Source organism: Chiloscyllium punctatum, chromosome 25 (assembly GCF_047496795.1).
Source record: "Chiloscyllium punctatum isolate Juve2018m chromosome 25, sChiPun1.3, whole genome shotgun sequence".
In the NCBI taxonomy this organism is placed as follows: domain Eukaryota; kingdom Metazoa; phylum Chordata; class Chondrichthyes; order Orectolobiformes; family Hemiscylliidae; genus Chiloscyllium; species Chiloscyllium punctatum.
The window spans coordinates 27,494,294-27,522,282 of NC_092763.1; the positions used below are offsets into that span (position 1 = coordinate 27,494,294).

Here is a 27,989-nt window from a genome sequence, read left to right on the forward strand (position 1 = left end):
CCTTCCAATCACAGTCACAAACATATACATGCATAACTGGAGATACAGAGGAAAACACACGATCACAAATATACTCCTGTATCAATACAATTGCAAACACACCCACAAATACACAATTGATTGTATACCTATACAGAAACACACAAGGACACAAATTCAGACATTTGAACACCTGGTTATGAACCTACACATGTGGACATGGTCATAAACATGCACATGTACTCACACTATGAAAAACACACATGTAGTTAATGTGCTAGAAAGTTTGGAAAACATTAAGATTGATAAGTCCCCAGGGCCAGACCAAATTTATGCTAAGCTGCTCCAGGAAGTGAGAAAGGAGATTAAGCTGCTGGCAAGGATATTTGCCTCCTCACTCTCCACAGGAGTCATACCGAAGGATTGGAAGGAGGCGAATGTTATTCCACTTTTCAAGAAGGGTAATAGGGAAATCCCTGACAATTACAGACCACGTCTGTGGTCAGCAAAGTTTTGGAAAGAATTCGGAGTGATAGGATTTATGACTATTTGGCAAAGCATAGTGTGATTAAAGGCAGTCAACATGGCTTTGTGAGGGGCAGGTAATGCCTCACAAATCTTATTGAGTTCTTTGAGGTGGTGTCAAGACAGGTCGACGACGGTCAAGCAGTGGATGTGGTGTGTATGGAATTCAGCAAGGCATTTGATAAGGTTCTCCGTGGCCGGCTCATTCATAAAGTCAAGAAGTATGGGATACAGGGCAATTTGGCTATCTGGATTCAGAATTGGCTGGCTGACGGAAAGCAGAGAGTGGTTGTAGATGGAAAGTATTCTGCCTGGAGGTCAGTGTTGAGTGGGGTCCCGCAGGGCTTTGTTCTTGGGCCTCTGCTCTTTGTAGTTTTTTATAAATAACTTGGATGAGGAGGCTGAGGGATAGGTTAGTAAATTTGCAGATGACACAATGGTTGGAGGTGTCGTCAATAGTATAGAGGGCAACTGCAGGCTGCAGTGCGACATAGACAGAATGCAGAGCTGGGCTGAGAAATGGCAGATGGAGTTCAACCTGGATAAGTGCGAAGTGATGCATTTTGGAAGGTCGAACTTGAATGCTGAATTTAGGATTAAAGACAGGATTCTTGGCAACGTGGAAGAACAGAGGGATCTGGGTGTGCAAGTACATAGATCCCTCAAAGTTGCCACCCAAGTGGATAGGGTTGTTAAGAAAGCATATGGTGTTTTGGCTTACATTAACAGGGGGATCGAGTTTAAGGGCAGTGACATTTTGCTGCAGCTCTACAAGTCTCTGGTGAGACTGCACTTGGAATATTGTGTCCAGTCTGGTCGCCCTACTATAGGAAAGATACAGAGGCTTTGGAGAGGGTGCAGAGAAGGTTTACCAGGATGCTGCCTGGACTGGAGGGCCTGTCTTATGAAGAAAGGTTGAATAATCTCGGACTTTTCTCTCTGGAGAGAAGGAGGAAGAGAGGAGACCTGATCAAGGTGTACAAATAATGAGTGGAATAGAGTCAATAGCCAGAGACTTTTCCCCAGGGCTGGGTTGACTGGTACGAGGAGTCATAGTTGAAGATATTAGGAGGAAGGGATAAAGGAGACATCAGAGATAAGTTCTTTACGCAGAGAGTTGCGAATGCATGGAATGCATTGCCAGCTGTAGTGGTGGAAGCAGAGCCATTTGGGACATGCACATGGATAGCAGTGTTGAGGGGTGTGTAGGTTAAGTTATTATATTTTACATTAGGATGAAATCTCGACACAACATCGTGTGCTGTACTTTTCTATGTTCTATGTACTTATATAGTTATAAACACAGGCATGTAGTAACCTGGTTACAAACATTCATTAAAAAAAAGAAGAATAGCCATGATCACAAATATATTCATGTATAAATACGTAAGACACAAATCATTAGAGAAAGTTATGAACATACTTTTGGATGAACAAGGTTACAAACAAACCCATGTACACACCTGTTTAGAAACACGCATGAACGCTCATGGTTGTAAACAAAATACCTACACACACACACACACACACACACACACACACACACACTTGGGACATAACTGTTTATGGAGAGCATTATAGAAACATGTGTGCACGTACAGTAACAATCATGCAGCAATTCCAATCTCACCACATATAGTTACAAACTCACATATTCAACATCCGGTTAAAAATATGCATATAAACACTTGATTACAAATGCACATATATAGATATGGTTCAAAGCAGATCTGTAAAAATATGGGGGGATGTTGTCACCTAATGGTAATGTCACTGGACCAAGCTAATGCTCTGCAGATTTGGGTTCAAATCTCACCATGGCAGAGGGTGTTATTCATAAATCTGAAGTTGAAAGCTCATGTCTGTGAAGTTAATACTATTTGTTGTATTAAATAAAAAACATGTCATTCATTAATTTTTATTTAGGGAGGGAAATCTGTTATCCTTACCAGGTCTGGCCTCCGTGATTCCAGACCCAAAGCAAAACGGTTCAATATTAGGTGCCCTCTGAAAGGGACAAACAAGCCATTCAGTTCAAGGGCAATTAGGAATAAGCAACAGAAGCTGGTCTTGCCTGGAATACCACATCGCATCTACAAATAATTCTTTTTTTAAAAAAATTATAAATGTACATTTATAAACAGGATTTAAGAAAGGACATTTTAGATGCATGTATGTACACATACACATACAACAATGTGTCAAGCATAGATAACCACACAAATAGTTACAAAAACACACATGTAAAATAGACGTGACATCACCATAGTCTTGCGAGACCATGAGGCTACTCTCCAGTAGAACTACAGGACTGGTGATGGTTTAACCTGAGAGTCACTATGCCTCAGGCAAGGGGAGAAGTTGAGAAGGAGAGCCCTTAAGGTAACCTCAGCCGAGCAGGAATGAATCCGCACGATTGGCATCACTCTGTATTGCAAGCCAGGCATCCAAGCTAACTGATCTCCACACGCATGTAGAATTCATAGAATAATTGTTTCTACAGTGTAGAAACAGACCCTTTGGCCCAACAAGTCTACACCGACCCTCCAAGGAGTATCCCACCCAAACCCATTCCCTGACCCTATTACTCTACACTTATCCCTGACTAATGCACCTAACCTACACATCCCTGATCACTATGGGCAACTTAGCATGGCCAATTCACCTAACCTGCACATCTTTGGATTGTGGGAGGAAACTGGAGCACCTGGAGGAAACCCACGCAGACATGGGGAGAATATTCAAATTCCACACAGGCAGTCAGCCGAGGCTGGAATTGAACCCAGCTCCCCGGCACTGTGAGGTGACAGTGCTAATCACTGAGCCACCATGCCACCCCTACTTGATTTCAAAGACACTTATGCCCGCCCATGGCTGTAAACACGCATGGTCAAAAAAATACATGCACATGTACACACAGTCACAAACACTTCAAAGCATGGTCACAAGTACATATCTACACATTAGATACAAGTATACATGTATATAAACAGTACTAAACATATAGTTGTTAACAAACACTTGCATGCATACTGCTTCCAAAACACATGCACATGCAGTTGGAAACATATACATGTGGCACTGTTCAAACACACATACACAAATGATTAAAAGCATACGCAACACACAAATATGCAGACAGTTACAAACAGAGATGTAAATGTGAGGGACAGGTCATGCCTCATAAACCTTACTGAATTCTTTGAGGGTGCGACAAAACACGTCGATGAACATAGAGCATGGATGTGGTGTATATGGATTTTAACAAGGCATTTGATAAGGTTCCCCCTGGTAGGTTCATTCAGAAAGGAAGGTGGCATGGGATACAGGGAAATCTGGCTGTCTGGATACAGAGTTGGCTGGCCCATAGAAGACAGAGCGTGGTGGTAGATAGAAAGCATTCAGCCTAGTGACCAGTAGTGTTCCGCAGGAATCGTTTCTGGGATCTCTGCTCTTTGCAATTTTTATTAACGACTTGGATGGGGAAGTAGAAGGGTGGGTGAGTAATTTTGCCGATGACATGAAGGTTTGTGGAGTTGTGGATAGTGTGGAGGGCTGTTTTAAGTTGCAACGGGACATGGACAGGATGCAGAACTGGGCTGATAAGTGGCAGATGGAGTTCAGCCTGGAAAAATGTGAAGTCATTCACTTTGGATGACTGAATTTAAATGCAGAATAGAAGGTTTAAAGGCAGTATTATTGGCAGTGTGGAAGAACAGAGAGATCTTGGGGGTCCATGTCCATAGATCCCTTAAAGTTGCTACCAAGTTGATAGGGTTATTGTATTGTTCTATGTCAACAGTTGTTGGCAGACACATGCATACACTCCCTTACAAATTCAAAAATCTAATGACAAAGAACAATCTTATGAGGCAGCTAAGATATAAGCACAAATATTGACACACATGATTACAAATTCACAGGTACGCACACAGTTTCAAAATACACAATACGCAACAGATACATGCAAACTTTTTTTCAAACACAGAGGAACACACACATGCATTATAAACATGGCTGCATGTACACACATCTAAACACACAGACATAGGCTATATGTTTAAACATAATTGCAAATGCACCCAAGTACACTGATAGTTACAAACACATATATGACCACAAATACAAGTAAACACTGTTAAAAATGCACATGTAAAAGATGAGCGCAAAGACATATACATATAAATGGTCACAAACACACATGTAACTTTGGGCCAGATTTTCTGACGAGCAACAATCACATTCAGATCACCACCTCACTCCTCATTTTGTGCCACAGTATAGTTCCACATTTCTGAGAACAGAATCTGACGAGGCTCCTTCAGAAATACAAAGCTGTACTTCCATTCTGACTAGTCCCTTGTCGTGTAGACTAGCCAGCAGTTTGCAAACCATGTTCCTTTTTTTCGCAACAGTCAGTTAGCTTATTCTGAAATGTAAAGTTCCAGAATTATAGAAATCCACACTGACAGTTCCTGTCAAAGGGTAAGGACTTAACGTAAGTGTGAGCTAAGAGTGCCAGCTGAGTAGGGTGCCAGGTAACTTGATGTCAGGTAAACAGGGTGCCATGTGGGCAAGATTCCAAGTAACTAAGAGGTAGGGTTCAAGGTAATTAAGATGTCGGGAAAGTAGGGTGCCAAGTAGGTAGAGAGACAGATGGGTTGAGGTATGATGCCAGGAGATAGAGTGTAATATCAATAGAATGCCAATAAGTAGGGTGCCATAGGGTGCAAGGTGGCAAGCTAAATGTCTCTGGTTGGGTCATATTGGGTTGAGCTGAAGTGGGTGGATCAGGTCAGGCAGTTCGGGGAGTAAGGTTGCATCCTGGGGAGTGGGGGATGTCAAGTCAGCGGTGGAGGCAGTGGATCCTTTTGAGTTTTTTTTTTGAGGGTGTGGGGTTTCTTGTAAGGTGCAGTATGACCCGTATAAACTGTCAGGGTAGATGTAGGTGGGAATGTGTGCACTGGGATCTGTTTAATTGTCACTCAGGAGTTAGACTTGGTTTTTAATTATTAACTTTTCCTGAGGAACAGTTGACTTAACTGCTGAGAAACCATCTGAATTCTTCAAATTAGATGGATACATTTAAAAGGCTTCAGGTATCAGGGAGCTACTCATCAGAATCTTCAGTTTCCTGGGTGATTCATTTGGGGTATGCTACAATAATAATTCTGCAAAGTACTCATGCACAATTCCTAACTACACTTCAGAAACAATTATGTTGCCAGCGGAAACTGTGGGTCATAGTTTCTAACACACTTATTTAAAAACATACGCCTAAGAAGCTAAAAGATAAGAGCAACAGTAGTCCATTCGGCCACTTAGGTCTGCCCCATCATTCAATGGGATCATGGCTGATCTCTTCTTTCAACTTTTATTTTGTGCCAGCTCAGCATAGCCAGGAACTCCCTGATATTTTAAGAAATCTATCTATCTTTTAGTATTTTAGGATCTAGCCTCCACAACTTCCTGTGGTAGAGAATTCGAAACATTCACAACCATCTTGGAGAAAAAATTGTCTCGCACCTCCATTTTATATGAGTGCCTTCTTATTTTGTAACTATGTCTCCTTGGTCAAGATTCTCCCACCAGTGGAATCACCTTCACAGCATCTATCCTGACAATCCCCTCAGAATCTTTTATGTTTCAATAAGATCACTACTCATTATTCTAAATTCTAAAGAATAAAAGTTCAATCTGTTTAGTTATTCTTGAAAGGTCAATGCCTTCAGTCCAGGAAAGTGGCATCATAAGAGAATCATGAGCCTATCTCCAACACCAGTGTATTCTTTCTTAAACATGGGGACAAAAAACTGTACACAGTATTCCAGGTGTACTCTCACTAACACCCAATATTGTTGTAACAAGTCTTCCCTGTTTTTAAGCTCGAGTCCCCTAGCAATAAAGGCCATTTGCTTTCTTAATTACTTGATGTACCTGCATGCTAACTTCTTGTGTTCCGTACATAGAGATATTCAGATTCCTCTGCACTGCAGTTATTTTGTAGGGCACCTTATTGAATGTTTTCTGAACTTACACTGAATTTGAAATCTGACTATTTTGTAATCATTATTCTCTAGAGGAACCTTAACTATGAGATGTCTTATTAATCCTACCTCATTAAATGTTACTGGATCTATGCTCCAAGAAACAACTTGCAATATACTGTAGAAATTCATCATCCATGTCACCCTTATCCATCTGATTTGTCCAGTCAATATGCGATTAAAAACACCTAAGATAATGGCTTTGAAAGGGTGAATGTTGAGAATTTGTTTCCGTTAGACGGGAAGACTAGGATTTGTGGGCACAGCCTTAGAACAAGAGAGGGTCAATTTAGAATGGAAATGAGGAGACATTCCTTCAGCCAGAGAGTGGTGAACCTGTGGAATTCACTGCCACGGAGCATAGTGAAGGCCAGAGCATTAAATGTCTTCAAGGCAGAGATTGATGAACTCTTGATCTCGCAAGGAATTAAGGGCTATGGGGGGGAGGGGGGGTGGGGGCGGTTGGTGGAGGGTGTGGGTAAGTGGAATTATAATGCCCTGATTAGATGGCAGAGTGGACTCAATGGGCCAAATGGCTTTACTTCCACTTCTATGTCTTATGGTCTAAGAAATTGTGGTACCTTTTTTACATGCCTCCATTATTTTCTGATTTATACTTGTTCTGACAGTGAGGCAACTTTTCAGGAGGCTACAGACAACTCCCATGCATGAATTATTTCCTTTGCCATTCCTTATTTCCACCCAAACTGATTCCAAATCATGATCTATTGCACCAATTTCACTCCTCACCACTGCACTGATGTCTTTTTTTTATTAACAAAGCTACCGTACCTGGTTTTCATTTTTGCCTTTTGTTCTGGAACATCAAATACATTTGAATGTTGAGTTCCCAGTCTTAGTCACCTTGCAACCATGTCTCCATAATAGTTATCAAATCATTTACATTTATTTCTATTTGGCTGTCAACTTATTCCACCTCGAGTACAAATGCTGCAATACATTCTGATTAAAAAGCCTTAAGCTTTGACTTGTTATCACTATTACTCTTTCTGCTTCTAAATTCTGTTGCACTTTTCTGTGCATATGTTCTGCTTTTTCCTGTCACACTTTAATTATTGTTTGCCTCTTCATTACTCTGCACCCTCTCTCATTTTTTTTTGATTTTTTTGAGTTTACCTTCACTTGAATTGCACCCCCTCCCCCAAACTAATTAGTTTACAACCCTAATTATCTGACTCCTAGAACATGGTACATATTGTTAAAATAAACACAATAATCACATAATGTGGACACACAAGTATGTGTGGCCTTAAACACACATTTCCAACATAGACATGTCTGTATATGGTGACAAATGTGTAATACATACACATAAATGTGCACGTGCCAATACAGACACCCATATACAAATAAATAGGAACAGATATACCTTTATTTACACACACTTACAAAGACAAGCATTTGTAACTACATATGACACATGTTTACCCAAGTACACATTTACAAACAAATAAGCATGTGGAAACATGCAGGCATACCTTTATGTTTGCAAATCTCTCTCACACACACACAGACAGTTGTACATAAAGTGATAAACATATCCATGTGCAGACATGATTTCACATGTGCAAACAGGGTCACAATCTACCCCACGCACAGATGTATTTGGAAATACACATGTGATTATAGTCACGTACATAAGGATATAGGAACTAGGAGCAGGAGTAGGCCATCTGGCCCTTCGAGCTTGCTCTGCCATTCAATAAGATCATGACTGATCCTTTTGTGGACTCAGCTCTACTTACCTGCTCACTTACCACAACCTTTAATTTCTTTACTGTTCAAAAATTTATCTTTGCCTTAAAAATATTCAATGAGGCAGCTTAAACTGCTTCACTGGGCAAGAGTATTCCACAGATTCACAACACTTCAGGTGAATAAGTTCTTCCTCAAATCAATCCTAAACCTACTCCCGCTAATTTTGAGGCTGTCTGTCCCAGTACTAGTTTCACCCACCAGTGGAAGCAACCTCCCTGCTTCTATCTTATCTGTTCCCGTCATAATCTTTTAAGAATCCCTCCCCTACTACAACTCTTCTAAATTCTAAAAAGTATCGCATGAGTCAACTCAACCTCCCCTCATAATACAACCCTCTCAATTCTGAAATCAACCTAGTGAATGCCCTCCACACTCCCTCCGGTGCTAATATATCCTTTCTCAAGTAAGGAGACCAAAACTGTAGACAGTACTCTCAGTGTGGCCTTACCAATGCCCTCGGCAGCTGCAGTATAACCTCCCTGTTTTTAAACTCCATCCCTTCAGCAGTGCACTTGCCTTCTTAATTACCTGCTGCACCTGCAAACCAACATTTTGTAAATCATGCACAAGGACACCAGGTGCCTCTGCACAGCAGAATGGTGCAATGTTTCACCATTTAAATAATAGTCTTTTTGTTTGTTATTCCTATCAAGGTTGATGACCTCACATTTACTACCACCGTATTCCAACCGCCACACTCTTGCCCACTCACTAAACCTATTTATAACCCTCTGCAGACTTTGTGTCCTTACATACTTTATTCTACCACTCATTTTACTGTCATCTGTGAACTTTGACTTGATCCCCAACTCTAAATCATCTATGTAAATTGTAAACAATTGCAATCACCGAGGCACACCATTAGCCATTGATCACCAAAGAGGAAAACAGCCAGTTATCCCAACTCTTTGCTTTCTGTTAGTTTACCGATCTTCTGTCCATGCTAATACATTACTTGTAACACTGTACACCTTTATCTTATGCAGCAAACTTTTGTGCAGCACTTGTTGTATGCCTTCTGAAAATCCAGATTCACCACATCCACCAGTTTACCACTGTCTACCACACTTGTAATATCTTCAAAGTATTCCAATAAATTAGTTAATCATGGCCTGCCTTTCAGGCACCCATACTGCGTCTGCCGGATGGAATATTTTCTATCCGTATGTCTCTCTTTTTATTCCTTCATTCTAGATTCAAGCATTTTCTCCAATGCAGAAATTAAGCTTTTATCAATCTCCTTTTTTAAACAGTGGCGTCACATTTGCTGTTTTCCAATCTGCTAGAAACGCTTCAGAGTCCAGCAAATTTTGCTAAATTACCATGAGTTAATTTGCTTTTCACCAGGACCAGGAGACTTGTCTGCCTTTAGCCCCATTAGCTCACTCAACACTACCTCTTTAATGATAATGGTCGTTTCTAGGTCCTCACCTGCCATAGCCTCCTTGTCAGCAGTTATTGGCATGTTATGCTTTGACAAAGGGTCAGTTAGGCTCGAAACATCAGCTCTTTTCTCTCCTTATAGATGCTGCCAGACCTGCTGAGATTTCCCAGCATTTTCTCTTTTGGTTTCAGATTCCAGAATCTGCAGTATATTTGCTTTCATACAAAATACCTATTAAACACTTCAGCCATTTGTTCATCTCCCATTATTAAATCCCTCTTCTCATCCTGTAAAGGACTGATGTCTAACTTAGCCAATCTTTTTTGTTTTATATACATGTAGAAACTTCTGCTCTGTTTTTATATCCTGAGCTAATTTACTCTCATAATCCACAGTGGCTCAGTGGTTCGCACTGCTGTCTCACAGCGCCAGGGTCACAGGTTCGATTCCAACCTTTGGCAACTGTCTATGTGGAGATTGCACATTTGCTCCAGTATTTCCTCTGGGTGCTCTGGTTTCCTCCCACTGTCCAAAGATGTGCAGGTTAGCTGGATTGACCATGCTAAATTGCCAATAGTACCCAGAGATGTGCAGCCTAGGTGGATTAGCCATAGGAAACGGAGGGTGTATGGGATGTCCTTCAGAGAGTCAGAGTGGACTTGATGGGCCGAATAGCCTGCTTCCACACTGTCTATAACGAAGCCTTTGGGTGGCAAGATGGCTCAGTGGTTAGCACTCCTGCCTCACAGCATCAGGGACCTGGGTTCAATTCCAGCCTCGGGTGACTGTCCATGTGGAGTTTGCACGTTCGCCCAGTGTCTGTGTAGGTTTCTTTCGGATGTTCCGGTTTCCTCCCATAGTCCAAAGATGTGCAGGTCAGGTGGATTGGCCATGCTAAATTGCCTATAATATTCAGGGATGTTTAGATTAGGTGCATTAGTCAGAGGTAAATGTAGGGTGGGGGCAATGTGCCTGCGTGGGTTACTCATCGGAGGGTCAGTGTGGACTGATTGGGCCGAAGGGCCTGTTTCCACACCGTAGGGCCTGTTTCCAAACTGTAGGGATGCTATGATTCTATTCTATCTTACTTTCCTTTATGGCATTTCTCATGGCTTTCTGTTGATCTTTAAAGATTTCCTAATCCCCTAGTTTCCCACTAATCTTTGGTACTGTATATACATTTGCTTCCAGTTTAGTACCCTCCTTTACTTCCTTAGTTACCCATGGCCGATTACCCCTTTTCCGATAGTCCTTCCTTTTCATTGGGATATAGTTTTGCTGAGCACTGTAAAAAAATTGCTTTTGAAGTTCTCCACTGTTCATCATTTGTCCCACCATATATTCTTTGCTCCCAATCTGCCTTGGCCAATTCCTTCCTCATCCTATTGTCATCTCCTTTGTTTAGGTAGACGACACTATTGTTGGATTTTATTTTCTCACACGCCACCTGTATGTTAAATTTAACCAAACTGTGATTGCTCTTCCAACAGGATCCCTAACTATGAAATAATTGATTATTCCTGGCTCATTATTCAGGACTAGATCTAGGCTAGCTTGCTCCCTCGTGAGTTCCATTATATAATCTTCGAGGAAATGATTGCAGATACATTCTATGAACTCCTCCTCAACGGTGTCTTGACCAACTTGGTTTGACCAATCCATAGAACCCAGACAGTGTGGAAACAGGCCATTTGGACAACAAGTCGACACTGACCCTCCGCTGAGCAATCCTACCCAGATCCATCTCCCTACCCTATCCCTGTAACCTGGTTTTCCCATGTCTAATGCACCTAACCTACACATCCCTGAACACCAACGGCAATTTAGCACGGCCAATCCAACTAGCCTGCACATCATTGGATTGTGGGAGGAAACCGTATCACTCAGAGGAAACTCATGCAGTCACGGGAAGAACATGCAAACTCCACACAGCCCAAGTGTGGAATTGAACCAGGTCCCTGGCACTGTGAGGCAGCAATGCTAACCACCCAGCCACTGTGCTGCCCACAATCAATATGGAGATTAAAATCGCCCATGATAATTGCCATACCATTTTTACATGCATCAGTTATTTCTTTGTTTATTGCCTATCCCACTGTGATGTAGTTATTTGGTGGCACACCTATCAGTGACTTTTTCCCCCTTACTATTTCTAGTTTCCACATCGATCAACTTTTCTCTCCATAGAACCTATATCATCTCTCACAACCACCTTGATGTCATCAGTAAGTATTAGAGGTAAGCCATCTCTCTTTCCTTCCGAATAGTCTGAAACCCCTGGATATATAACTCCCAGTTGTGACCACACTCCAACCATGTAATGACTGCTGATTCATCCACACTCATGATGATTTTGTGTTGTCAACTCATTTATCTTGTTTTGAATGCTATGAGCATTCAGGCAAAGTGATCTTATGCTAGTTTTTATACCTTCTTTTTGAATCCCAAGACTTCTACCAGAAAAACCTTTGGTTTCAAACATTCTCTCTTTTTCTGTCACTGCCTGGTTTCCATTCATCTTAGTGCTACACTGCTCAGCTGCTTTTTGCTTTTTAGTTCCTATCTTGTTTTTCTTTTTCCTTCAGCCCTCACTCACTTTAGCTAACTCAGAGCCTCCCCTTAGGTTCCCAGCCCCCTGTCAAACTAATTTAAAGGTCAAAAATCACACAACACCAGGTTATAGTCCCACAGGTTTATTTGAAAACACTAGCTTTTGGAGCACTGCTCCTTCATCTGGAGCTAGTTGAAGTCCACCCAATATAGCTAGCAAAACCACCTGCAAGAATGTAATGAAGTGGGAGATGGCATGGGGCAGGGTGACATGAGGCACACCGACACACAAGATGGCCGCTGAGCCATAAGTTTGCCACTTGACACACAAGATGGCCACTGGACCACAATGTGGAGAGAGACAGCAGAGCAAACTCAGATACTGCCTGGGGCCACCTGGACGCCAGCACAATGCACTCATAACCTAGTTGATTAGTTTAAGGAAGGTGGGGGAAGAGAATACACATTAGTAGCATACATTGCCCGCCGAAGTGTCTGGGTCCAGCCAACACCTTTGATTGAAATACTATTTGATATGGACTCAATACAAAGGGCTAATAGCCAGGGCTGCAGTAATCGTCCTTCTCAGGAAGGATGATTAGTGCCCATTACTGCAGCAATGGACTCCTGCACAGACATTGAAACTGACAATGTCTGCACTGAAACTGACAATGACTGAGTTGAAATTAACAAAGACTGCGCTGGAACTGACAACGACTGCATTAAAACTATCAACGATTCTGCGATGTTTGCAACAAACACACTACATTACAGAGACAATAACCTCATCACTGACCTATTATATTACAAAAAGTGTCTTGACATGTGCTCCAGGTTGAGAGAAGACTCGCAGCTGACCACTGTGCTATTGGTGTCTTTCTCACCCCAGAGCTCCGTTATTTCCTTGTACAATAAACTCTGTCATTGAACCAGACTCTGACTCCAAGGCTGGCGATTTTTCCCACAACAGTTGGCACTGTGAGCAGGATTCTTATTACTGGTGCCCTAATCGAAGGTCATGATTGGGGAGCCGGGGTAAGAACCAATTTGTACCTGCAAATGGGCCAAAGGCACAGTTTAAAAGGTATACCGATTGTGACGTCTAACTTGCTACAGTATGGAGTTTAAAAAAAATTAAATGCACGTCTGTGAAGAATAAGTATTTAACTGTATTAACTGTGTAAGAACTTGCTGTTTGTGCCAAAACAGCCAGAGGGCAAGGTAGTACCTGCCTCAAAAGCCCTGCCTTAAACCAGTTGTTAAGAGGGGGAAAGGGAGATTAACACTCTCCCCTCCTACAAAACTGTTCAGTAGGAACCAACTGTTGGATGAACTGTACAAAAGTAAAACTTAGTGCTGGTTACTAGAGGAGGCACAGACTCAGCCCAAAGCGAATTATAAATCCTTCACTCCAGGGAAGAGGCAACAATTTTATGGCCTCCCTGGGCAAATTATAGTCCGAGCACAAACACCAGGTTCTGGGAAGAGCTGGATAGTGTATGGGTACAGCACCAACTACATCTGAGGGACCAAGCTGGTCCGGGCAGCTTGCCCAGCAGCCAAGTGGAGGCAGGTACCTGTAGACCCGACGCCACAGCAGCCCGAGACTTTAGGGGAGGACGATGGACACATGCTGACGCCCTTACAGCTTTGATAAATGCCCAGCAGGCCCCCTTCATCAATTTTAAAGAGGAAATCCAGAGGGTGCGAGGAAATACTCCCACAAACTGGAGCAAGATCACAACCACTAAGCAACTTAAAGGGGAAGGAGCCTCCAAGTATGGGGAAAGATTATTTAGGGTCTATCAGGAAAGCTCAGGGCAAGCAAACCCAGATCGAGGGGAACTGGGCATTCATTCAAGCTTTTAGAGATGGACTCTCTAGCACCCACCAAGCCAACCTGAAAATGGGAGTAATAATGCCTCAGGAGTATGATGATGTAGTTGAGTAGGCTAGCAGGGTGCAGAAGCTCCTGTGATAAAGGAAAGACCCGACAAAGCAGCCTACCAGAATGGAGGTGAGTGTAGAATAAAACTATCCTGTCACAACTGAGGCTGACAGGGACACTTTGCTAGAAAATGTAGGGCCCCACGAGCAGGGAACAATGTAAAATTCTGCAGCCACCGCAACAGAATAGGACACACAGAAGCAGTGTGCTGGGAAAAGCATGGGGCACCCCAAACACCATCCGGAACACACGCAGGGATCCTGAGGTCAGCAGAGCTGACAACCAGCTGCCCCCATTCGTCAGGCTAAGGGAGAGGGGAGAATGTACGTACCCGCAGTAATAGGATGGAGGAAATGTGAAATGTTAGTGGACACAGGAACCGCTGTATCCATCACAAACTTACCCTTACCCCACACAAATAAAATGATTCACTTGACTGGGGTAGGAGGGGATAAAACACCAGCTTCCCTAAGCAAAACTACCCTTGTAGAAATAAACAATATATATATCCCCATGAAATTCTATGTACACCAAAATAATGAGGCACCATGACGGACAATGATTTTATGAAATAATATAATGTTCTAATCAATTGTGCAAAAGGGAAATTGATTTGGCCCAGACAGGACAGTTGAAAGACAGACTGGGAAACTTTCAAGGCATCTTGAAACTATCAAAAGAGGCTACAGTCACCAGCAGGGACTGAAGCCTTGAAAAGGGGGGATTCAGAGCCATCTGCGCCTCCATCCCCAGAGCATGGGTTGGAACAAAGTTAACATAGATCTGAGAAGGTTCCCGGACCAGAGCATAAGCCCCACCGGCAATACCCAAGAAAACATCCAAAGCAGAAAAAGCAGTTGTGGAGATAGTGAAAGGACTACTGAGACAGGAATCCTGAAAACAACCACAAGTACAACTAATTCCCTGACATGGCCAGTAATAAAGCCTAACGGGAGCTACAGGCTCACCACTGATTATACAGGACTAAATAAGGTCATCACCAAATTGCACCCCATTATAGCAGGCCCCTCCACTGGGTTGCCCAGGTGTACAGCAGCCTTAGGTTATGCTGCTTGGTCCGTTTAGGTTAGCGAGCCCATAGAATGTCATCCTGTACATCAAATACACCCTAATAGGGATGCTAAACACAGGGAAACTGAGGGCTGTTTCCAATATGAGAAGGGCAAAGCGGGAGGTAGTTCTTTTACCCCCAAATCAGTCCATGGTAATAGTTAGGGATGTGGGAGAAAACCCAGCTGGGGAATTCTAGACGCAGGGGAACCGCACAACTGTGGGGATATAGATGGGGATGAGGATAGGGGGAAAGAGTAAAAAATACCCCCCAAGACACAGCCAAGGAGACCCTCTTCATGGACGGGTCATGAAAATGCATAGCAGGGTCGCCCTGAACAGGATTGGCTGCACTAAATGATAACTTAGAAACAGTTATGTCCAGAAGGATTGATGGAAGTCAGTCCACACAGGTAGCAGAACTGGTAGCACTCACCAAAGCACTGGAACTAGCAAAAGGAAAAGCCGTGAATATATATACAGACAGTATGCCTTGGGTGTAGTCCATGACTACATGATGGCATGGGGTAGAAGAGGATTTGCCACTGTGGGGGGAGCCCCTATCAGGCACCAGTTAAGAATCCAGGCACTATTGTGTGCCAGTGAACAGACAAAAGAGGCAGCAGTAATAAAAATAAAAGCCCATCAAAAGGGGCCAGCAAAAGAGTGTCCAGGTTGTCTAAAATTCAAAGGAAACAAGGCAGCAGACCGAGCAGCTCAGAAAATCCTAGAGCATGAAGCTACCGATGAGGTTGCTATAGCCATTATTGAATTAGCAAAAGATGCTATCCAAATTCAGCAGCTACAGGAGGACACCTGGCAGGAAGAGAAAGAGCAATGGAAACTGCAGGGGGCATTCAAAGAGGAGGATGGTATCTGGAGGTGAGCAGACAAGGTGGTAGCACCAGCATGTATACAGAACGCATTGCTCGAACTGCACCACAGGCTCTCCCGTACAGGTAGACAGGCCTGTAACAAGCCTAGGGAGAGAGTGGTGGTGGAAGGGAATGGGAAGAGACGTGGCCAGGTTCTGCTGCAGGTGCATGGTTTGTGCACAACATAACCCAGGGAGACCCATAAACGCTAAGATGGGATACAAACCCAGATCAAGGGGACCCTGGGAACACCTTCAAATAGATTTTACAGGGCCACTACCACCCTCCCGTGGGAAAATGTACTGCCTGGTCATCATCAGCCAACTCACCGGTGGGTAGAACATTCCCAACCAAAGGCTGTACTGCAACCACTGTAGCCAGAATGTTAGCGGAGGAGGTGATCACGAGGTGGGGGGGGGGTGGGGGGGGTGGGGGGGGGGGGGAGGGGGTGCCCCTCCAGATTGATTCTGACCAAGGGATGAATTTTACAAGCAAGGTCATGAAGACTGTATGCCAATTACTCAGCATGAGACAAAAAGTTCACATGCCCTATCACTACCAGAGCTTAGGGATGGTAGACAGAGTGAATAGGACACTCAAAAATACTTTAGCTAAGGCTATGCAAACCTCAGGCAGAACCTGTGCTGCCAGCCATACTAATGAAATTAAGAGCCACCACAAATCAGGCAACTGGGCTAACACCATATGAATTAAAAACCACGGTGGGAGGGAAGCCTGTGCCTGCATAGATATTAAAGGGAACAGCACATGGAAGCACTGGACTCAACTGAAACTGTTTAAAGAGTCCTGTGACCAAAATAACATCATTGACCATTCCCCAGGTACAGACATGAACAGCGGACAAGACAGTCATCCTTGGGGGGAGTACCGAAAACACAACAGAACAAACCACACAGGAGCACGACTGCACCTCCTAATGGGAATAACGACTTTGACTGATAACTTTATTTTAACTGCAAAATGTATATACCCGTAAGTATTTTACTGTGTTTAAGTGTTACAATTATCAGGATTATGTCTGGATTTGAGGATAACTTCTTCTATGAAACCCACCTAAGCTTGCATGGGAACTGCCCATTGGTGCGATCAGTGGAATCCCTATTTGTGGCCACTCCGGTGTGGACACCTCGCAGCCTGTATACAGTGGACACCTCGGGAGTGCCATGTAAGGGGCAGATAGGAAAATACAAACGGAGACTCCAGGGTAGACGTGTGCAGCTGGGCAGGACTACTGGCCAGGTGCCTAGGGAAGGGAAGATCCATTTAAAACCCGGTAATTACCCACTCTGCTTCATAGGGCAGGGGTGGGTATGCGTTTATGCCCTGGTTCCCAAATACAACTCACGTGTCCAGACAGTGCACTTATCAGCACTGTACAGTCACCAGGGACAGTTTATCTGCACCTGCAGCAAGCAGGCATGCTTGAATGTGACTGCGGGCAGACAATTCATGTGTAGTCAGTGCAATGGCACCCGTGTCAGCTCTGCCATATGGACATACCCGTTTGACACTTACCAGCTGGGAGGGGGCACCTGGGGGATCAGGGCGACATGGGTGGACAGACAGGAAGGAGGACAGGACATTGTATGTTACCTTGCAGCAAAGGGATTTGTTTTTCTACTTAAGGGGACCTCTGAGATAGACACCCCAGACCTCCCAAACCTGTTTGCAGTGGGGACAATTGCACCCCTTACTGTCCCATGCCCCAGTGGGGGGGCATGTTCAAAGATGGATAGTGACCTGCTCCATCAGTCAGGGGTTCTGTGCTGACTGGCAAGCCCCCCACCACTTTGGGGTCATCATTGGGATATGGATTCTTGGGATCTCTATCTTTGGGAGGTGCAGGTGTCGTCAGCACTAAAAACCAAAATTGCCTTGTATGTGGCCTAACTATCTTCAGCAATAATACCTCTGGAAGCAATTAATACAAAGTTGGCTGAACTCAGACTCTACACACAGCAGACACGTTATGCGGTGGATTATCAAATAGCACAGCAAGGGACAGTTTGTACAATTGTACTTACCCATGTTATTGATGTCTCTTGTAACATTACAGAAGTCATCACGAATATCTGAGACCAGCTAGATTCTTTTCAACAGGGAGCCACAATTACACTCAGCTGGCTAAATTGGTTGCTCAGTAAATCTTGGGGACCCAGTGTGACAAACGGGATAGTTCTCCTCATTGCACTCATGCTGGTATTCTGTGTGGGCCTCGGATGTTTAAAGCTCTGCTGTAAGGCGCTACTGACGAGAACTGTGCTGGCAGCGAGTGTCACCACGGAAGAGCCCCCAATGAAATTGGCACTCTGTGATACCCCTCGGGAGGTGGAGCTCCCAGAGTCGACCTACCTCTACATGTAAATTGAGTGGTCTGCGGGAGATCTTCGAAGTCACCTCTTTGACCACAAAGGGAGGAGTGAAGTGGGAGATGGCACAGGACAGGGTGACACTAGGCGCACGGAATGGCCGCTGAACCATAAGTTGGCCACTTGACCCACAAAATGGCCGCCGGACCACAACATGGAGAGAGACAGCAGACCAAACTCAGATACTGCCTGGGATCACCAGGATGCCAGCACAACACAATCACAACCCAATCGATTAGTTTAAGGCAGGGTGGGGGAGAGAATCCACAGGTAATGAACATTGCCTGCTAAAGAGTCTGGATCCAGCCAACACCTTTGATTGAAATGCTAATAGTTTGATACAGACTCAGTAGCCAGGGTTGCAGTAATCGTCCTTCTCAGGAAGAACGATTAGCACCCATTACTACAGCAATGGACTTCCGTGCAGACATTGAAACTAACAATGACTGCATCGAAACTATCAACGAATCTGCAATGCTTACAACAGACAAACTATGCTACAGAAATGATAACCTCATCACTGACCTATTATCACAAAATGTATAAAAGTATCTTGACATGTGCCCCGAGTTGAGAGAAGACTCACAGCTGACCACTGTGCTGTTGGTGTTTCTCTCTCTTCCCAGAACTCGTGTTTCCTTGGTACAATAAATTCTGTCATTGAACCCCGACTCTGACTCCGAGGCTGGTGATTTTCCCCACAACAGTAAACTAAAATGGTTATAAATATGTGCTCACAGGATTACACAAACATGTACATTAACAGCTGTTACTAACATACAAGTGCACACAATTGCATTTCAAATGTGTGGACAAAGCAAAATGCTCGGGCTGGGTTTGACAGTGACCTGTCAATGGATTTGGAGGTGGGGGCACATCAGTTCCATTGCAGTGGACCAACTGGTGTAAATACACTGGACATTAATGACACAATTAAAGTCCTCATGCCATCATTACCAGAACTAAATGGCAAGAGGGAGAGACCTTAATAAGGGTGCAGGTTGCAGCTACCTTACAATAGGCTGATTATGGATTCAGAAGGAGGGTACTGCCAAAGCAATCTGCTGGATTCCACCTCCCCACCCTTCAACTCCGAGGTTTTCCTCCAGTCAGGCTGCTCCCTTCTCCTGCTCTCATGATCTATCACAGCCCAACCAAGCCACTCACCAAACACCTCCCTACTTGCTGGGAACTGCTGGCTTGGCACCAGGCAAGATTTGCCCAAATAATCAATGTCACATTTCCAAAGTGCTGGAGAACTGCAGCCTCTGATTGGAAGATTGTTGTCGAGGGCAGGAGTTCCTGATCCAAGAGAACACAATTCCTGACATTCTTCTCCTTCTCCTCCAGCCCTGGGAAAGTTCAGGAGCAAGGAATTTAATGCCTTATGCCATGGATACAAATATGTCCATATGATGGTATTACCATCACGGAATCCCCCACTGTCAACATCCTTGGGGTTACCATTGACCAGAAACTTAACTGGACTCACCACATAAACAGTGGCTATAAGATCAGATCAGAGACTAGGGATACTGCAGTGAGTAACTCAACTCCTGACACCCCAAATTCTATCCACCATCTACAAGGCACAGTTCAGGGGTGTGATGGAATACTCCCAACTTGCCTGGATGGGTGCAGCTCCACCAACACTCAAGAGGCTTGACACCTTCCAGGACAAAGCATCCAGCTTTATTGGCACCACATCTACACAACATTCAATCCCTCCACCACCGGCATTCAGTAGCAACCGTGTGTACTATGTACAAGGTACACTGCAGAAATCCTTAGATAGCACCTTCCAAACCCACAACCATTTCCACACAGAAGGACAAGGGCAGCAGATACTTGAACACCACCACCCGCAAGTTCCCCTCCAAGCCACTCACCACCCTGACTTGGAAATATACTGCTGTCCCTTCATAGTCATTGGGTCAATATCCTGGAATTCCGTCCCTACCGGCATTGTGGTCAACCCACAGCAGATGGAGTGCAGCGATTCAAGAGGGCAGCTCACCATCACCTTCTCAAGGGCACATAGGGATGGGCTATCAATGCTGGCCAGCCAGTGATGCTCAAGTCCCACAAATGAATTTAAAAAAACACACACATATACACATTCATAACCCACTCACACACACATGTACACACGTATATACTAATATACACATAAATACACACACAAATGTAAATGCATACAGGCACATAATCACATATATACATAGACACACAAGATACAGTTTTGCACACACATACTCAAAGACACACAGATACAACACACAGAATCACTTCCAAACTTATATCTCCGTGCACATTCAAAGACATCACTATCAACACAAAAAGGTATTTCTGATTCACATTTTCAAACACAGATCTGCAGGCACAAGGTGTTAATTTAGCATCTTCCCCTCAATTGAGTTTGGTGACATAAGGCGATTTATTTGGGCAGAGGGTGAAGACTGTGCGCTATGTCACTTTCCAAATCTCTGCCTCAATTAAATCCAGGATGGGAAATGTCATGGAGAGCACCATCTCACCCCTAAAGTAGGGCCTGCAGAATAGCCAAGTTGCTGGTATTCACCCACGCAGGAGGAGGTAAGCTGCTGAGAGCCACACTATTCTTGCTGCCAAGCTCCTGCCCATTTCTTCCACTTGCCAGCAAGCCCAACTTCCCCATCATTCACCAACAATCCTGGCCATTAAATGGGTGCATTGCCAGTTGGATTGGGTGTTGGCATTGTAATCGACCAGGTATCTACCAAATTGAGAATCAGAAATCATTTCTTTTTAATCCATAAATAAAACTTTCTCAGTTCAAGTGAGCATGACACTGTCAGATTGTCAGAAAAAACTCATCTCAGGTTCACTGATATCCTTTTAGGATGGAAATCTGCCATCCTCACCTGGTCTGGGTTTCACATGACTGCAGACCAGAGCAATGTGGTTGAGTCATAATTGCCCTTTGAAATGGCCTAGGAAGCCACTCAGTTGTATCTTGAAATGGTACCGGTGGTTCAAGATGGCTCATCAACACCCTCACGTTTTCAAATGTAATCAGGTTGGTGCAATAAATATTGGTGAGTCTTACATCATGAAATGGATGAATGAATGGGTGAAAGTCAATCAATCAGAGTTTTGGAATTCTTAGCAAGAGGTGGATTTTGCAGCAGGAGGTCAGCAGGCCTGGACGCAACTTCTGGATTGGCAATTGACAACTCGAATGCAGAGTGGTTTGAGTTTGAATGGCAGAAAGATTGGGTGATTGTTTACCTCATGGTGTACAACAGGGTGCCGTTATCCACCAGCCTCAGCAACTTGTTGGGAGTGGTCATGTTGTGTGCCACCGATTTCTTGCCATTGTGGAAGAAGGTGTCTGGAGTCCATATTTTGCTGGCCAGCAGGTTGTTCAGCGGCAATATGCGCATGGGTCCTTTAAATTTGAGCCGTTCATCCTTCCAGCTCTGTCGGAAGAATACATCGACGGTGTACTCCTGGATTCAAGAAGAAAAATAAGGATGGTTAGGAGCTCAGTTTGTCTTCTTAATGTGTCCCTGAAACTTGTAACTGCTGTTCAGAGGTGTCTTGGTACAACTAAACCATTGCACTTGGGCCACAGTTTATGGTTCAGTCTCTAACATTCTAAAGAATAGAAACAGAATGATTTCAGCAAAAAATAGGCCACGCGGCCCATAGTGCCCATACCAGATCTCTAAGTCCTATTCATCCTGTAGCTCGGCAAACACCTCTTTGGATCATTATTTATCTTCTTTTGAAAAGTTTTGATTGAATCTGCCCCCACCAAACCTTCAGGCTATCCTTTCCAGACCTGAACCTTTAACTGTGAAGAAGGTTTTTCCTCATGTCTCCATCGCTTCTTTTGCTAACTGCCTTAACTCTCGCCCTCTTATTCTCAATCCTTGCACCAATGGGAACAACTTCAATCTATCCAACTTGACCATACCCACAAGATTCTGAACACCTCAATCAATTCTCCTCGCAAACCTCTGGGGAAAATAAGTCTCAACTTCCCGAATCTTTCTACAGAAATAAAGTTTTCATCCTCAAAATCATGGTTGTGTTTCTTTTGTGCAATCTCGGTGATGTTTTTACATCCTTGCTAAAGTACCGATATCTGAACACAATCCTTTAATTGTGGCTGAAACAATTTTTTATGAAGTTTTATTTATGAAGCTTAAGATCCCAAATGCTTTACTCACTACTTTTTCAATCTGTCCCTTCAATTTTCACCATTTGCTGTTTGGATAAAGGTAGAAATCCTGAAAATCTTAAACAAAAACACAAATTGCTGGAGAAATTCAGCAGGTCTGGCAGCATTGTGGAGAGAGAAACAGTGTTAACATTTTGAGTCTAGTGACACTACTTAGAACTGCAGAACTGGAGTTATTCATTCTTATAAATAAGAATACTGTGTTTAAATTTTGTTAAACTTCATGCAACGCACAAATTCTGGGAACCCCATTATCAAAATGGCCTTAAACACAGGAAAAGCATAGATTTACTTGGATGGCAACAGCGATGTGAGTGCATAGAAATGAGAAGGGGTTTCAGACATGAACAGAGAAGGTCAACAAGAGATTTAATCAAGGTCTTTCAAACAACACTGTGTTGAGACTGAGGACACTGCTGGGAACGATCACCTGACCAACTCAGAGCTAACTCAATGTATCAATGTGGTCCTTCAACACACATTAGGCATTAACACACTTTGACAAGGGCTTAACATGTGAATTAAGCATCTTAAAGGTCCACACAAATTTGGTGACAAAGCCATCTGCAGTGCAGACCAACTTTAGAATGTCCACTGTTATTTTGATATTCTTTGTGCCTATTTTGTGAATCTGTGAGCACCTCTCTCAATGATTTTCTAGGCTGTGATGGTCTTATCCAGTCATTCAAACAAAAATTGTCATACTGGATATTATAGAGGAAGTTAAGGGGAAGCAAGGAGGGAAAAGGCAATGGAGGGTCATGGAATGGTTTCAGTAGAGAAGGCCATTCAGCCCCTCATCGTAGAAACATACATAATAGGAGCAGTAGAAGTCCATTCGGTTCCTCAAGCCTACTCTGTCATTCAATATGATCACAGCTGAACATCCAACTCAGTACCCTGTTCCCACTTTCTCCCTATACCCTTTGATCTCTTTAGCCCAATGAACTATATCTAACTCCTTCTCAAAAACGTTCAATGTTTAGGCCTCAACTGTTTTCCGTGCCACTGAATTCTAAAGATCGCCACTCTCTGGGTGAAGATATTTCTCACATTAGTTGTAAATGGCCTACCCCATAGATTGTGGTCCTTTAGTCAACTGAAGTGATCTAGACTCTCTGGTTATTGGGAACTTCCTTTCGGTGTTTACTGTGTCTGATCCTGTTTGAATTTTATAGGTTTCTATGAGATTCTGCTCATTCTCGTCAAGTTCAGTGAATACAGTCATAAATGATCCAGTCTTTCTCTCTCCCTCTAATGAGTCTGGAAAACCTTTGTTATAATCCTTCCATAGCCAGGACATCCATCCTGAGTTAAGGAGACCAAAACTGAAAACAGATACGGTATGTGTGGTCTCACCAAGGCCTTGTACATTTGTAAAAAGCGGTCTCTTAATAGAAGCAGTTCATCTAGAACCACATCCCGCCTTTTCACCTACAGCGATTAAAAATAATTCCCTCTTCAGATAATGATCCACATAATTCTGAAAGTCATTCTTGAACCAGCTTCAATCATACTACTGCAGTATATTCCAGATCCAAACCACGCAATGTGTGAAAATGTGTGAATCATATCGCCATTGATTCTTTGCAAGTTACCTTCAATTTAGTTCCTTTGAGTCTCAATCTTTCCACCAACGGGACCAATTTTTTTCCCATGACTTCTGTCCAGAGTCCTCAGTATTTTCAACACATCTCTAATCTCTTTGATCAATCGACATTATTGAATTTTCTCATTCCTGGGATCACTGATGTGAAACTTTTCTGCATCCTCTTTAATGCCTTCACATTCTTGTTACATAAAGTATGGCACGAAAACTGGTTACAATACTCCAGCTGAGATCAAATCAATGTGTTATACAAGTTTACAATAACCTCCTTGCTTTTGTATTCCATAACTTTAATGGAAGTTTAGGTTGCTATTAATCATTTCAATAATTTACACACACATACACTCTACTTTTGCACCTTCTTTATAACTATCCCATTTATTTTACATTGCGTCTCGCCATTCTTCCTGATAAAACAAATCACCCTACACTTCCTTTATGATTAATTTGACCTGCCATTTGTCTGCACAACACACCTAACTGTAAGGCCCCACTGCAGTTCTACACTGTCATCTTTACGGTGTACAATACTTCCAGGTATCTGCAAGTATATGCACCAAAATCTAGCCCATTAATATTTACCAAGAGAAACATAAGTCCTATTACCAATCCCTGGGGAACATCATGATGCTGCCTCCTGTCTAAAATAAAATTCAGAAACCTTTATTCAAGTTTTGTTTCTCATGATGCTAGATCACTTTTATTCCATGAACTATAGTCTCCTGTACAGCATTATAGAATATGAAATCTCTTCCGAAGTTCATGTACACCACATCAATTGTCCTGTTATGATCCCGAACTAGACGCATCAAATTTGTGATGGGTCATTTTCTTTTGGAACTCTGTGATCCCAGATAATTACAAATGAAAAAAAGTCGCAAGATTCTACTTTGCTCTTTAAGAAAAACTACAATAAACTTTATCATACAAAATTAGAAAAATTAAACAATTTATATTCTATCATCCAAAATTCACTTGACATAAATATGGGTAAATGAATTTTTTTAGATTAGATTCCCTACAGTATGGAAACAAGCCCTTTGGTCCAACAGGTCCACACTGACCCTCCAAAGAGTAACCCACCTAGACCCATTCCTCTACCCTATATATATACCCCTGACTAATGTATCTAACACTATGGGCAATTCACCTGACCTGCACATCTTTGAACTGTGGGAGGAAACCGAAGCACCCAGAGGAAACCCACGCAGACACGGGGAGAATGCACAAACTCCACACAGACAGGTACCTGAGGCGGGAATTGAACCCAGGTCCCTGGCGCTATGAGGCAGCAGTGCTAACCACTGTGCCACCATGAATTTTGATCAAACACCCTGCAAAGCACAGACTTTACTCAGAATTTAAGTCATCAAATGGGATTCTTACAAGACTTAACCCGCAGACGTCCTTCAAAAGCCATTCCATCATGCACTGCCTCAATGACTGCTCACATTCAGATGGTTCAACCTCTTTCTGGGACTGTGTTCTTGAATCCTGCAACTGCACTCCAGTACCTGCTCATAGGCATAACTCCTATTTACTTCACAGACAGTTAGCTTCACGAAGCTAGTACTACCCCAAGTTTCTCTGGGTTTTAAGTGTTCTCAGCTGTTCTAAACAAATACATGGTTTCCCTCATTTTAGCTCTCTGCCGCATTAACTATTATTGCCACAATGGTTCTTCATGTTCACATGGCTTGTCCTGAGTCCCAACGTCAACTTAACTGACCCTCCTGTCTTCAAAGGCTTCTCTTGAGCGTTAAAGGTTCAGATACATGTTTTCAAGATGGAGTCTATTCTCTCTGCTCCTAAGCATCCGATTGTTATGATTTGTCTGTAGTCAATCTTCTCCTCTGACTGTCTCCATCTAAGTGAATAAATTGACTGTTCTGAAATCCTTGAACTGCTCTGGGATGCCCTATTTAAAACCTTGGAACAAGCCCTGCCCTCGTTCACAGGAAACATTGAATGTAATTAATAAAAACAAAAATTGCTGGAGAACACAGCAGGTCTGGCAACATCTGTGGAGAGAAATCAGAGCTAATGCGAAGTAACTAATAGTCGAACACCGAGTTATCTGAAAGCTACAATTCATAGAATACTTACTCCTAAACAGATCAAATGTATATAAGAAAAACATGAATACATCCTAGTTAACTTTACTAAGCCTCCAGCAAGTTATTCAAACACAATTTTCCCTTTGCAAATCTAGCCTGGCTTCCTTTTGTCAGAGCATGTACTGCCAAGAGTAAGGTGAGCAGCAAAGATGGCCACCGCACCTCTGCATGTTGCAATGGTAATGTCATGTCACTGTGACAGACCCATGGACGCAAGAATGATCTACTGCATTGAAGAGGACATGTTCCTGCCTTGAATCACAGCACTCCGTGCATGTGTGTTACAAGCTGTTGTCTAAATAAGGAGCTGAAGTGTGCCCATGCCCAGTTGTTAGGAGCATCTTGATATTCAATGTGGCACAAGATGCCAACCATTGTGTCAAGAAGGATGAATACAAAGGATGAAGTGGAACCAGAATCGGGATAGTTGCACTGAGATGCTTCATATGTTATTAGAAGATGAGGCTTTACTGTTAAATCCAGATCATAGAGAAGGCTCTCAGAATGAAAATTAAACAATCTCAGAGTCTGTCTGACATGGAGGAACATAGGAACACTAAAACATACACAGTTCAATGTCGGAGTCAGCGTTTCCCCCGTCACACACATGGTTCAATGGGGGTGGGTGGGAAATAACTGTTCCCCTATCCCCCGCCAAACAGTTCATAATTGGAGGGGGTCAGCACTCCCCTAGCCCCCATATGGCTCAATGTGGGAGGGGTCACTGTTCTCCTGTCTCTCACATGGTTCAATGTGGGAGAGGGTCAGTGTTCCCCTATTCATGTCTCCCCCCCCCCAACCAAATGGTTCATAATTGGAGGGGGTCAGCACTCCCCTAGCCCCCACATGGTTCAATGTGGGAGAGGGCCAGTGTTTCCCTGTCTCACGCACACGGTTCAATGTGGGAGGGGATCAGTGTTCTCCTGTCACACACACGGTTCAATGTGGGAGGGGGTCAATGTTCCCCTGTCTCACACACGGTTCAGTGTAGGAGGGGATCAGTGTTCCCCTGTCTCTCACACGGTTCAATGTGGGAGGCGGTCAGTGTTCCCCAGTCTCTCACACGGTTCAATGTGGGAGGCAGTCAGTGTTTCCCAGTCTCTCACACGGTTCAATGTGGGAGGGGATCAGTGTTCCCCTGTCTCTCACACGGTTCAATGTGGGAAGGGATCAGCATGGTTCAAATGGTCTAATATTGGACTCCAACAGGGCCTGAAACGGAACAGAGCCCTTAAAGCCTGAAGCTACTCAGACTGGGGCTAGGCACCTCAATGTATCCAGTAAATAAAATATGCCCTGACTTCCAATCGCTTTGAGGCTGATTCCCCCATCTCCCCAATAACCAATCCAGCAGTGTGCCCACTGAGGCACGCCCACCTTTGACCCTGGCAGGCGCTGTATCTCTGCATGGGTTCAGTCACTGTTGATAATAAGCACAGCCTTCTTTTAGATAACTTGCTTTTGCTCAAAGTTATATTCATTTTGTC

General features: G+C 43.4%; 1 protein-coding gene across 1 annotated transcript in view; it reads right to left on the reverse strand.

The window, feature by feature from the left end:
• LOC140495785 (gamma-aminobutyric acid receptor subunit alpha-3-like) overlaps positions 1-27,989 on the reverse strand; it is a 240,500-nt gene that overhangs the window by 76,241 nt on the left and 136,270 nt on the right. The window contains exon 5 of the mRNA XM_072594888.1: positions 21,819-22,039. Coding sequence (XP_072450989.1) covers positions 21,819-22,039 — 221 coding nt within the window. The remainder of the gene's footprint in view (positions 1-21,818; positions 22,040-27,989) is intronic.